The sequence below is a fragment of the Coffea arabica genome, chromosome 6e (genome assembly GCF_036785885.1).
Source record: "Coffea arabica cultivar ET-39 chromosome 6e, Coffea Arabica ET-39 HiFi, whole genome shotgun sequence".
NCBI classification, from domain to species: domain Eukaryota; kingdom Viridiplantae; phylum Streptophyta; class Magnoliopsida; order Gentianales; family Rubiaceae; genus Coffea; species Coffea arabica.
The window spans coordinates 24,160,152-24,173,371 of NC_092321.1; the positions used below are offsets into that span (position 1 = coordinate 24,160,152).

At 39.2% G+C, this 13,220-nt stretch overlaps 2 protein-coding genes across 2 annotated transcripts; both read left to right on the forward strand.

Annotated features, from left to right (window-relative positions):
• The first annotated feature begins 1,009 nt into the window (after positions 1–1,009).
• Positions 1,010–5,477, forward strand: LOC140009593 (uncharacterized). Its single transcript, XM_072055668.1, has 6 exons — positions 1,010–3,290; positions 3,380–3,682; positions 3,778–3,865; positions 3,954–4,718; positions 4,831–5,092; positions 5,201–5,477. The coding sequence occupies exons 1-4, from the start codon at positions 1,039–1,041 to the stop codon at positions 4,716–4,718; spliced, it is 3,408 nt and encodes a 1,135-aa protein (XP_071911769.1). The 5' UTR covers positions 1,010–1,038; the 3' UTR covers positions 4,831–5,092; positions 5,201–5,477.
• Positions 5,471–8,230, forward strand: LOC113696002 (uncharacterized). Its single transcript, XM_072055669.1, has 6 exons — positions 5,471–5,482; positions 5,564–5,751; positions 5,852–5,944; positions 6,029–6,133; positions 6,219–6,546; positions 8,030–8,230. Exons 4-5 carry the CDS (start codon positions 6,065–6,067, stop codon positions 6,528–6,530), a joined length of 381 nt encoding a protein of 126 aa, XP_071911770.1. The 5' UTR covers positions 5,471–5,482; positions 5,564–5,751; positions 5,852–5,944; positions 6,029–6,064; the 3' UTR covers positions 6,531–6,546; positions 8,030–8,230.
• Positions 8,231–13,220: the final 4,990 nt, after the last annotated feature.

Here is a 13,220-nt window from a genome sequence, read left to right on the forward strand (position 1 = left end):
CTGTTTGTTGAAATGCCCAAGTGGTCTAACAGCAGGCCGTAACAGGGCATTCGTTCAATGCTCATTGCTGCATTTTATCTTTCCCTATCCCTGTCTCAAGTTTTGGTTGATGAACTTGTAAATCTGATTAGCATATCAGGACTGCCTCTGAATTTCATAGCTTTCTTTCTAATAACTACACATTGTGAGATTTTTTTTTCCCCCGAAGGGTATGACATGCTCTGCCCTACAAAATGGGAGAAAGTATCAACTTTAAGGCCACTTTTGAAGCGAACATATATATAGTTGTAATAATTTCAAGCCGGTTGCTTGCAGTTTAACATGATCACGGTATAGATTTTTGGCAACCCAAACGCCAGATTTCAAGTCGAACCACTCCACAGGCGGTTTGGGCCGGCCACAAAAGGATTATTTTAAAGTTGGGCAGTCGTAGTGAAGGGTGCATACACTTTTCAGCCAACTCATTAGTTCTGCTGCTCAATCAGTCAACCTCCAAAGACTGGCTAACTTCATTTTAAACTGTAGATAGGGTAGGTCAGTTTAAGGGTAAAAAAAAAAAAAACTGAATTTAGATACTTATAATACTACTGTACTCTAACATGGCCAGATTGCTGAGTTCATTACCAATTACTTCACAGTCACTACTGAGTTCGAACAGGTGCCAAAACTAGAATGTCGTCCCAGGGCATTCGTTCAATGCTCATTGCTGCATTTTATCTTTCCCTATCCCTGTCTCAAGTTTACGCATTTGAGTCTGGTTGATGAACTTGTAAATCTGATTAGCATATCAGGACTGCAGGCTGAGTTTCGTGATGTTTCTGCTTCTTGGTTTTGTCTCATTGCCTGGTTTGATATTCAATCTGATAGGGAATCCGCAATTGAAAATGAAAATTGCAGCTAGTGTTGTCGAAACCTTCAGTTTGCCGAAATCTTCTTCCATTTCTTTTGCATGAAAGTCTCATAAAAAACTTGTATTCTCTTTAGTTTGATATTACAAAAGTATTTTGTACTAAAGGCTGATGTGTCTATATCTAGGACATGGATAAAACTTGGATGAAGATTAGCAATAGGAAGGACAAGGCTTATGAACTCGGAGTCAAAAATTTCCTCAAGTTTGCATATTCTCAAAAAGTTGAAAATCAGAAAATCCCATGCCCATGTACACAATGCAATAATTTTTGTAACCAAACTAAAACAGTTGTGGAGGATCACTTATTGACTCAAGGCATTCGTAAAAGCTACACAAGATGGATACACCATGGGGAACAATTTCGACACCAAAATTGTGGGGATAGTACTAAACATGGGGATGGAGAGGAGGATAGTGATACTGAAGATTTAAATGACATGTTGCACGACATTGGGACAGCACAATGGGGGGACAATTGGGCTGGTAGGGAAGAATCAACGGATGATAGTCTAAATGCGAATCATAGTGACACAAATAACTTTCTTAAATTGTTAGAAGATGCAAAAAAGGAGCTGTATCCAGGGAATCATTTTTACTCAAAGTTATCCTTTGTAGTCACTTTGCTCCATTTGAAAACAATGAGCGGGTGGACCATAAAGTCCTTCAATGCATTGCTGGAAATTTTTAGCCATGCACTACCTCCTGAAGCCACAGTTCCCAAGTCTTTTGCTGATGCTAAGAAGCTCATTCGAGACTTAGGTTTTAAATCTGAAAAAATCCATGCTTGTGTCAATGATTGTGTTCTCTTCCGCAAGGAAAATGAAAATTTTGACACTTGTCCAAATCTAAATTGTAAAGAACCTCGCTACAAGATGGCAGGTTCAAGAGTTCCACGCAAAGTTTTGCGTTACTTTCCTTTGAAGCCTAGGCTGCAACGATTATATACCCACAAAGAAATAGCTTCAGATATGAGATGGCATAAAGAAAAGTGTGTGCATGATGATAACATCATGCGGCATCCAGCAGACAGTGAAGCATGGAAACACTTTGATAGGTTGCATCCGGACTTCGCCGTTGATCCTAGAAATGTGAGGTTAGGTCTTGCAACTGATGGTTTCAATCCTTTTGGGACCATGAGTAGTGCTTATAGCATCTGGCCTATTTATCTAGTGCCATACAATCTGCCCCCTTGGAAGTGTATGAGAGATCCTTTCTTTTTCCTATCAATGCTAATTCCTGGGCCTAAATCCCCGGGAAATGAGATTGATGTTTACATGGAGCCTCTAATAGATGAACTGAATGAAATGTGGCTTGGTGTTGAAACATATGATGCATATAGTGGCAAGAAATTTGACCTCCGGGCAGCTTTACTATGGACTATAAATGATTTTCCAGCTTATGCAATGCTGTCCGGATGGAGTACGAAAGGGTATCAAGCATGTCCTATTTGCATGGTTGAGACAACTTGCGTACATTTACCACACCGAAAAAAGTTGTGTTACACAGGTCATCGCCGCTTCTTACCCATTGACCATTCTTGGCGGCGAGAAAAAAAACCTTTCGATGGCAATGTGGACTTTAGGAATCCTGTTGCACCTTTATCTGGAAATGAAATTTTGGATCAGGTACAAAATATGGAGGTAAATTTTGGGAAGACCAAGGCGCAATCCAATGCAAAGAAACGCAAGCGTTCTGAGAGTGGTTTGAACTGGACAAAGAAAAGTTGTTTCTTTGAGTTACCATATTGGGCAGACCTCCTTCTTAGGCATAATTTGGATTTAATGCATGTGTCAAAAAATGTCTCAGAGGCTGTCATTGCCACAATTATGGATATTGAAAACAAAACCAAAGACCACTGGTTGTGTCGTCAAGATTTGAAGGATTTGGGTTTGAAAAAAGAGCTACATTTGATTCCAAATGGCGACTCTTATATCATGCCACATGCCTGTTACAGCCTAACCAAGGAGGAGAAAAAAAAAGTATGTGAGTTCTTGAATTCTGTCAAATATCCAGATGGATTTGCCTCAAACATTTGCCGATGTATAAAGAATGGCCAGTTTCAAATTTCTGGAATGAAAAGTCATGACTTCCACATTTTTATACAAAGGCTACTCCCACTTGCAATCCGTGGAAGTTTAACAAAAGAAGTTCGGCAAGTGCTATTCGAGTTAAGTGAATTCTTCAAAAAATTATGTGCTAGAACATTACATAGAGAGGTTCTGGAGGAGTTAGGCCAAAAAATTGCAGTCATCTTATGTAAATTAGAGAGGTTGTTCCCTCCAGCTTTCTTCGATATAATGATGCACTTGATGGTTCACTTGCCTGCTGAAGCTATCCTTGGCGGTCCAGCTCAATATCGTTGGATGTTCCCATTTGAGAGGTAGAGAGTTGAACATATAGCCTTGTAAGTTTTTTTTTTATTAAAGACCACTGCAATCTTCTAATTTCTTTTATTTTCCTTTGAGAAAGACATATGGCAGTGCTGAAAAGTTATGTTGGGAATAAGGCCCGGCCAGAGGGATGCATTGCTGAGCGGTACATAGATAAAGAATGCTTGACATTCTGCTCTATGTACCTAGACAATATCGATACGATATTCAACAAGCCTGAACGAAACAATGATAGGGGATATAATACTGGTGAATTGTCCATTTTTTCATGCCCTGGTCGTCCATTTGGAGGTCCCAAAAGGGGCAATTTCCTTGACTCAGAGCTGGAAAAAATTCATACATTTATATTGAACAATTGTGATGAGCTTGAGGACTATATAAAGTAAGCTTTTAATGTTAATTAAAGCTTGTACCTTTGTTCTATATTTTGATATGTTCAAAGGCAAATTTATACAAGGTGATTGTTTTTGTCTATAGTGCGCATAAAATGGAGTTGGAGGCAGAGAGTGCTGAAAATGTGGACCAAAGGCACGATAGAGAATTTGCAAAATGGGTTAAACAACGTGTATGTTTGTAGTGTCATTTGGACAGCCTACTTTTTTTTTATCTCTAATACAATAAATTACTGATTTAGGTGAAATTGTCCTTACTAGGTTATGTATGGCAGCGAGGCTTCCAATGGTGAGCTTAGAGCATTAGCATTTGGGCTAGACAACCGAGTTTGCATGTATACGGGTTGCATGGTTAATGGGTATAGGTTTCACACGGAAAATCGGGAAAGGCAAAGAAAGACTCAAAACAGTGGTATTGTAGTTAGAGGTGAGCATGGTAACAAAATGATCGATTTTTATGGTGTGATACAACAAATTATTGAAGTAAGATACTGGCTCGGGAAAAAAAAGGTTATAGTATTCAAGTGTGACTGGTGGAAGACCGATGATAGTGCTGGGATGCAAGTGGACAAAGAATGGGGTATCACAAGTGTCAATTCGTCTAGAAAATGGTATGAAGACCAACCATATGTCCTCCCTCAACATGTCCAACAAGTCTTTTATCTTGAAGACTTGAAACTAGGCAAAAACTGGTTTGTCGTCGAGAGGTTCAGTCCAAGGCACTTGTATGATGTTCCTGAAGATTTAGAAAAAGAACCAATGGTTGAGGAAATATATCAAGAAGAAGCAACTGGGGATTTCACTATTATAATAGACCTCGACAATCCACCATTACTTTCAAGAGAAGACAATGAGATACCGAAGGCTGTACCTTCATCCATTGTACATGCTGAGAAGTCAAAAAATAGCTCAAATGGCACCTTTGAAGACTTCATTAATGATGATGATGAAGTGAATGAACATGAGTCTAACAATGAGGAAGACGAAGAGGAGATTCTTAGTGATAATGACATCGATTCGGAATAGGTGAAATTGATGAGGACTACATGACACTAAATTTAATCTCTTTAACTCCGGCTAACTAGTTTTTATTCCTAAATTATACTATGCTGTAACACTAACTTCTTGTTACTTTTAGATGGCTGGACCAGGAAAGCGAGGCCAAATGCTGCAGAGAAAAGCTCAAGGTGCACAACAGCCTGCAATACCTAATTCAGTTGGAAGCAATCAACCAAGAAGTGCATCCAAGAGTGTATCCTCAGAGGATGCAATATATGTCACTCCAACTTCTTCACCTAGAGAAATTGCTAGTGAGAGTAGGATGATACACCCTCAGACATCTGAGTCTCGTGCATCCGGAGAAAATGAGACAAATCCAGTTTCGGATGAGCAAGAAAATGGTAAGTTAGACTTCATTTTCACGGCTGAAATTAAAAATCAAGTTTCTATTTCATGACTGACTTTGTTAATGTGGTCAAAGTAATGTATGGACTGATATTTGTTAATAGCTATGCTGCTGTCAGCAAGAAGAAGAGGACGTACACGAAATCTATCATTATCAAAAAAAAGGGAGGCTAATGAGACGCTCACCATTGAAATTGATGATTGTATTCGGCGGATTGTTGGGAAGGATTCTCAATACTTCATCACAGAAGGGGGTTGTGTTGTTAGGAAGGCTGCTAGGCTTAATGTTCCAAAGTGGTCCCATCTCAATCCCGGTGACCGAGAAGGCATATACAGCACGGTTACGGTATTTGTTGTCCTGCTAATACTCTAATTTCATCCAGAAAGTATGAGAGATTTTACTGCTTTAGATTTGCTTGGTTTTAAGTAGATTGCACTGTTATTGTAGGATGAATTTCGATTTCCAGAGCACATCACCTCAAAAACTGCTATTAATAGGCAGTTAAACACACAATATCGAAACCATCGATATCGGCTTCACAAGTATTTCCAGAGTTTTGAATCAAGGCAAGAAGCATTGAGGCAAGTTCCTGAAGGTGTGAGTGAAGAAGATTGGAAGTGGCTGGTCAGCTACTTTGAAAATGATGAATTTAAGGTTAGCTTGTCAAAATAACCTATCCTTTTATTAAATTTCAGATTTCACTTCACAAATTTGCTAATCTTTGTCAGTTAAAATTTTCACTAATTTGTGGCAGAAAATTAGTGAACGTAACAAGCAAAATCGTGCCAAAAATGACTGCTACACTACTGTTGGCACAAAATCGCTTGCAAGAGTTGTTGAGGAAAAGGTAATCTGAAACCCAGCCAACAGTTGTACATGTACATCCTTTTTGTCATATGACTGAAAATGAAAAAATTGAAAATTTGGACAGAAAAGGAAAGAAGATGTCGAGCTTTCAGAGATAGACATGTTTGAGTTAAGTCGAAAGTCAAAGAAGTCAGGGGGGCTGGTAAATGACAAAGCAAAAGAGACCTTGGTGAGCTGTTTCACTTGGATAATGGATTTTTAAATTATTGACATCCATTCCAGCTACATAATGATCATATTTTTTACTTGCCTAGGACAAAATGAGGGAATTGCAGGCTACAACTTCAATGACTAGCAAGGAAATATGCGAGCAAGAACTTGGTTACGTACCTGGACACATCCGCGGTCGTAGTGCAACCAAGAAGCAAGCTGCTGAGGTAGAACGCTGGAGGCATGAGATTGAGGACAGCCGAAAAAGAGCAGATGAAGCAGAAAAACGAGCTGCAGAAGTAACTCAACAATTCACTGCTCAGCAAGAGTTGATTAAGACCTTGCAACAGCAACAAACAGAAACAAGAAGCCTGTATGATGAGTTAGCTAACCAGCTGAAAGACTTGCGCAAATAAGCAACTTCTGTGTCAGGTATAAATAAATTGTTTGCTCTTCATAGTTATTACAATTGAGGCACTTGAATTCTGGTTCTATAAAATAGAGATTCATTTTTAATACAATTGGGTTGCTTGATGTCAATTTAGTTGCTTGATGGCACTTGAAATCTGGTTCCACCAAATCTGATTCCTGTTTAATGCAATTGAGTTGCTTGAGGCTGATTTAGGTGCTTGAAATCTTGTTCATGTTTAATTACAGCCATTGAGGTGCTGGATGTTGCAACCAAAACTTAGTGTTTTTAAAGCAAATGTGTTTGAACGTTGGGATGTATTCCACTTTTTTCTTTGTCGAAGTCATCTAAATTTTTCTGTATCAGAATTTTTTTTTGTGCTAAGGAAAAAGAGGCACCTGTGATTGTGTGTGTGTGTGTGTGTTTTTTTTTCTTGATATACTGTGTGGTTCACGATCATCTAGGCTCTCAATTATTTTCAAGCGGATAGACCAGCTATGATTGTAAACCTGTAAAGCAAGCAGGCTACTAGTCCTGTTGGAGTGTCTAACCTGGATAGTGAACATGTTCTTGTTAATAGAGATTAAGGAGTTTTGATGTGCACATAATATCCAATGTAAACTAGAAAGTTCTCTTAGAACTCTTGAACGTGGTTCAATTGTACTCCACCACATTGGAGCTTTCTTTGAAACAAAAAATATGGCGGATTGGGCTAAATGAATATATGCATTTGCTTAGTTGATCCTTTCTTTTGGTGGCGTTTTTGGTGTTTTGTGTGTTTTTGGGGGGGGGGGGCAATGTAGATTTACATAGTAAAGCAAGCCTATACTAGATACAAGTAGATCAGCAAAAACACTTCTGGGACAGGTCCCATTCCAGAGCTAATTTCCAAGGTTACTGTGTTAGTGGAATCTTCCACCAAGCTACTACCACATGTTGTATCTCATCCACAATTAATGGACCTCATAATACTGACAGCTGAAGTTGTCTAAGCTCTGAAGAAAATCTTTCAATAAATAATAAACTTTGCACCCCTAAATCAATTGTCATTCCATTTTTTAAGTTGGTTTTTTAGCTTCCTGTTTCATCTGTGATCAAGAATAGTTAAAAGTTTGAGGTTCGGACATGCTCTTCATGAAAATGCAGAATAATAATCACAACAATGTTGTTTGATTTATACTTTGGGTAACTTTCGAGATTTTATAGTTGTACAAAGTTTAATAGTGCCTTTATCAAGCTACGCTTTTATTCTTGGTCCACAAGAAAGATTCAATAGAGAAATAGATTAGTTGTATACTTTCGTAGTACGCAATTAACTGTCAATGGTTTGTTCTTGCTTACTATTCAATATATATAATTTCACTTTATTTTTGTGTTAAGCAATTTACTTAGATTGCTATAATTTCAAATTAGAGTGACATTAGTTTTTATAATATGGTGCCTATCTAGAAGTGTAGTTCCAGTTTTAACACCAGTGCTCATTGCTTCAATTTTGGTAACGTGTAGGTTCTAACACGATTCCCAAGAAGAAAAAGCCAGTCATTGCTGTGAAGATGGTTTTTGAATTGAAGACTACAAGGCCTATCGTGCTCATGTTTTGTTCTAGATGGGAATCGTGCTCATATTTTTGTATAGAACTTTACTACTCTCTATTGTGGATGGGAAATCACTAGTATTGTAACTGAATGGCTTATTTTGGATGGTGCATGGTTTATGACTCATTTGAGGCAACATTTATATATATATGTATTTGGGTTGATCTTCTATTGGAAATGAATGTTGGCTTTGTGAGGACTCGTAAAAACTATTATTTTATACCTAATTTATGGCTTAATAAATTATTTAATTGGATTTTTGCCACGAGGAATATTTTCTAGCCTTATTAGACCTAAATACATGGAAATATAACTTCGTTATATTTTTAAAATGATTCGTTTCAAAAATTAATTTCCTGGAGCGCGTTTAGTAAAAATAGTGAATAGTACTTGGAGATTTTATCCGCGTAGTAGCACAATAAGCTTGGAATATTGGAGACTTGTACTATGGTCCTAAAATAGGTAATCTTATGAGTAAATACTCAAGTGATAGTTAGTAGTGCAATCGTTATAAGAATGCATTGGAAGTTTCGCGTTATAGCGTTAAAATTGACGGTACGCGTTTTCACACGCGCGACTTTATTTGAGGGACTTTAGACCCTTATATCGGGACAATTAAGAGTGAATAATACTTACATGAATATAAATGTATTGGAGGTTCAGTGCACTAGTGAACCAAACGCGCGAGAAAATCGAACCTAATCGCGCCAAACGCACTCTACTAAGAGTTGACTTTGGAGTGATTGTGCACCACCCATTTAATCTTCTCTTGGAAGCTTATTTTGATCACACTTCACTCTCTCTTCCTCCCAAGACAGCCGGCCAACATCCCTCTCTCTCTCACTCTCTTGCTTCACAAATTTCTTCACTAAATCAACCCAAAACCTCAACCAATCTTCACCAAACTTGAAGATCATCTAGCATACTACTTGGAGGTTGGATTTAGCTAGCAAAAAGGGCTGCATTTTCACGGTTTCTTGGAGCTCTAGAGGGCCGAAAATTTCTGGGTTAAGGCACTAAGGAGGTATAACTTCATCCTACACCTTAAACTTGGATTATGATGGTAGAAATGCATCCTTAAGCTATTGCATGTGGTTGGGTGGCTTGATATGGTTGTAAAATGTTCTAGTGGGCTCTTTACAATCCCACACTTGGGTTGTTGTTGCTGATTAGAAGATTAATGTTGGATTTAATGGTAGTTTAATGGTTATAATGATGGATTTGTGGAGTGTTATTGTTGGAAACTCAAAGTAGAGGTCATGACAAGAAATTTCCGAATCTGCCCCTGTTTTGTTCGGCCATGATAAGGCCCATTTTTGGTGATTTATTGGCATGAACCTGATGTTTATATGTTATATGATATGTGTAAAAATTTTCGTTGGAAAACATTAACGTTTGGATGGGCAAATGAATTTATTCGTGGACTAGGCAAGCTGGAAAATTATTTTCGGGTAACCCTGTCCAGTGGTAGCATTTTGGCCATAACTCTGTCCTCGGGTGTCAAAATCAAGTGCCGTCGGTGGAGTTTGAAACTAGACATTCCTGGCTTTAATTTGAGATAAAATGCACGTTCTGATTCTTTGTGAGTGAGCAGAACCAAACGTTTTAAGATAGCTGTCCTGTCTCTCGGATTTGCTGGAATGGCTTGTAGAGGCAGCAACTTGAGGCTCAATTTTGAGCTGGTTGCTTGCCTAATTTCAGAACATTTCCTTCTGTGAACTTTTAGTTCCATGAATGTATTTTCTAACGCCATAAACCATGCCTCATTCCGAGTTAAATTGATTGAGTTGTGACTAAAACAAGAGGACTGCCCTGTTTTGGAAAAACGTAGTATTTGGACTGATTTGGGGCAAAACTTGGGAATGATTTTATTAATTGAAGTTCTTGATGCTCATTACTTACCAAAGGTATCATGGATGTATCTTAGACCTTTATTTCACAAATGAACCATGGTCGGATAGTTTTCTTGGTTAAACGATTTAAAATTGGGAAATGAAAGTCACAAGGCAGATTGCCTTAGAAATTTTCCGGAAATTTGGATGATTAGTTAACTACATTCCCGAGGGTATTTTTCCCTGAAATTTGATAGAGAAATACCTTGCATATGGGAGTAAAATACTACCAATTTTGGCACCAATTCAAGTTCGTTTCGATACCGAATTAAATTCCTAGTGTTGGAGGTTCAAAACTGGAAATTCTTCTTCACTCTTGAATCTTCCTCAACTTTGAGCTACCGTATCTCGGTACTCGAAACTCCGATTCTTGATCCACTTGTTTTGTTATAAACCTCACTTGTAACACTAATTGAGCTACAAATTTCAGAGGCCGGTTTGCAACGTGTGAATCGTGCCGAATTTCTAAAGTTGGCCGAAATCCAACTTAATTCTGCCTTGTACGCCGAGACTGTATCTTCAAGCTCATTTTTGAGTACTTTTCACTTAGATTCATGGAAAAGTGCCTTCTAAGAACTTTTAACACTTTCCAAAAGGTTTCCAACGGTATAAAGTTTTCCCGTTTTGGGCTTATATAGAGAGAGATACGAATTTTCAAAGAATTAGGATAAAACTGAAATTTCTCAATTTTCAAGGCAAAGGAGTTTTTCCAAAACTCTTAATTCTCTTAGTATTATTCAAACGTTTTGCCCTCGATTTTCATGATAAAAACCCAAATAATATTGTACATAATAAAAGGCAAGTTGAACCTCGATTTACGTGTAATTGAGGTTCCTTTTGCGAAATAATCTTTAGATTGTACTAGTGTACGATCTTCCTTGATAAATGGGTTAATTGTGTGACTATCCACTATTAATTGCCAGGCGCACAAGAAGACATTCAAGAGGATCTTACTGTGGACACTTGAACTCCCAGAAAAATAATTCTTATTGAATTGCTCGGTGAGTGTCAAGTGTGTGAATCTGTGATACTTGCTTATTGTGGTAATTGTTGGAAGTTTTAAAAGTAAGGGCGGGTGCGTACTTTACCGCACTCGTTCTAATTTCAGATGAATGACTGAAATGTATTGAATGAATGAAATGTATTGAATGAATGAATGAAATGCAATGTTATGTTATGATTACATATGTCGTTGGAGTGAACCTCCTCGACTTTCAAATGAATGGGGGACGCCCAAACTCATAGGCCGACCTTAGACTCGAGCCAGCAATGGGGTTGGTCGGGGACTTAGGCGAGCCATGAGATAAATATAAGCTCGACCTAATGAGAGGTCTTGCTTGGCATACTCGTGGAGTATCGCCTTATAAATGACTTGTGAGCCCTTGAGGTGTACGGTGGACGGAGGGAAGTAAGTGGTGATCTACGGAAATGGAAATACCGACCCGGTTGACAGGAGGGTCAACGCGGGAAGGTATACGAATGATATCGGCAGAGCGAGTGAAACTTAGCTCCTGAGAGCTATTATATCCTTGAATTGTTCCTGATTACTTTTCCTGTTTGAATAATTGATTATTGAAGGGACATGGTTTTATTTATTAAATTTGGGATTGCTATTTGAACAAAGTGCTTGCATGTGTGTTCTTGGCCTCACGAGCGTTTAGCTCACCCTATAGTTTTGTTTTCCTTAACAGGACCGAATCTTGGAGAAGTATGGAGAAACCCTTCGTTGTACTTTTGTTAAGACTCCTGCTATATTTTGACTAGGCCCTGGTTTGAGTTGTACTTTTGGAATTGAACTGTGAAAGTTTTGGCCCTGACGTGTATTTTGAATTTAAGTCGTATTATGATTACCCGATGTACTGGTTACATGTTAAGTGACTTGTTAAGTTTGAACGCTTCCGCACTATTTGTATTCATGTTGCTCTCTTCGAAATGTTTAGTTCGGATTTAAATTGAATGGAATTGCTTGAATCCTGGCGAGAGCTGGGCAGGCGTCCGCGGATACCCTTTGGTCCGCCTTAGGGAGATGTGGGACGTCACAGTTGGTATCAGAGCGCTAGGTTAGAGGTCTATATGGGAGACATATTAGATACTCTACCTTTAAGACTCGATACGGGATGACTTAATCCTACCCTAAGTGATACTTGAGGCGAGCTAGCAACTAAGTTAGTTCTACCTCAAGTGACGATTGGGATGAACCAACGATTAAGTTAGGCATGCATTGCAGGATAATGGAACTGAGTAGTGATTTAAGTTTCTAACCTGAAAAGTATTATTATTTTGCAGGGATGAATGACGGAAATGGAGCCCCGACAGCTAACGGGAATGGCCATGCGAATGGTCATTATGAGACTCTTAGGACTATCTTCTACCGAGCTCGAGCGGGAGGAGCTCGAGTACGCTACTCACCGTATGATAGATACCCTCGATGTCCGTGTAGGTTAACTTACGCCTACCCGAGCCATATAGTGCATGCTCTGGACGACGAGCGTCGTCAGTTGGTGGATGCCAACCGCGATTTACAGGCTGAGGTAGACGAGTTTAGGCAGATGGTCGGCGCTCAAGGTGAGCGGATTGCCGAGCTCGAGGAGGTGCTGGAGGGTGAGGTAGCCACATCTGCAGTGGTTAATGAGGAGCTTCAGGATACTAGGGCTCGACTCACTAGGCTTGGACGGGATGTCCGTAACCGGGCTTTCGAGATCCTGGCTGATGCTACTAGATTGGTTGAGGACGCTACTGAGGTGATTCCTGATGAGGGGGAGGAGGATCCCGAGGAGGATCCCGAGGAGGATCCCGAGGAGGAGCTTCCTCCTGATAGCCCCGCTGAGGACTAGGATCTTAGTCGTTGACCCCTTTTGACTTTTGACCGGTACAGTTAGGACTAGTTAGGGTGATGCGAGTGCCGAGGCCATGGTATTTTGCATGCTTGTGTGGCCTACTCTTGGGTACTTGTTCTTACTTTAGTCTTCTGTGACTAAAAGTATACTTTTGAGCACCTGTGTGCTATATTTTGTGAATTGTCCCTAACTTGCTAATTGTACGAACTTGACATGCTTATGAATGTAAATTATGGTTAATTTCAATGCTTTCTTGGTTGGTTCTAATTTTGATATATTGCTTCGTTTCTGCTTAAATTAATCTATTTCTTGCACTAGGCACATTTAGACTAATGGAAGAATTAAGGAGTGGTCGAGGTCGTGGGCGAGCGTC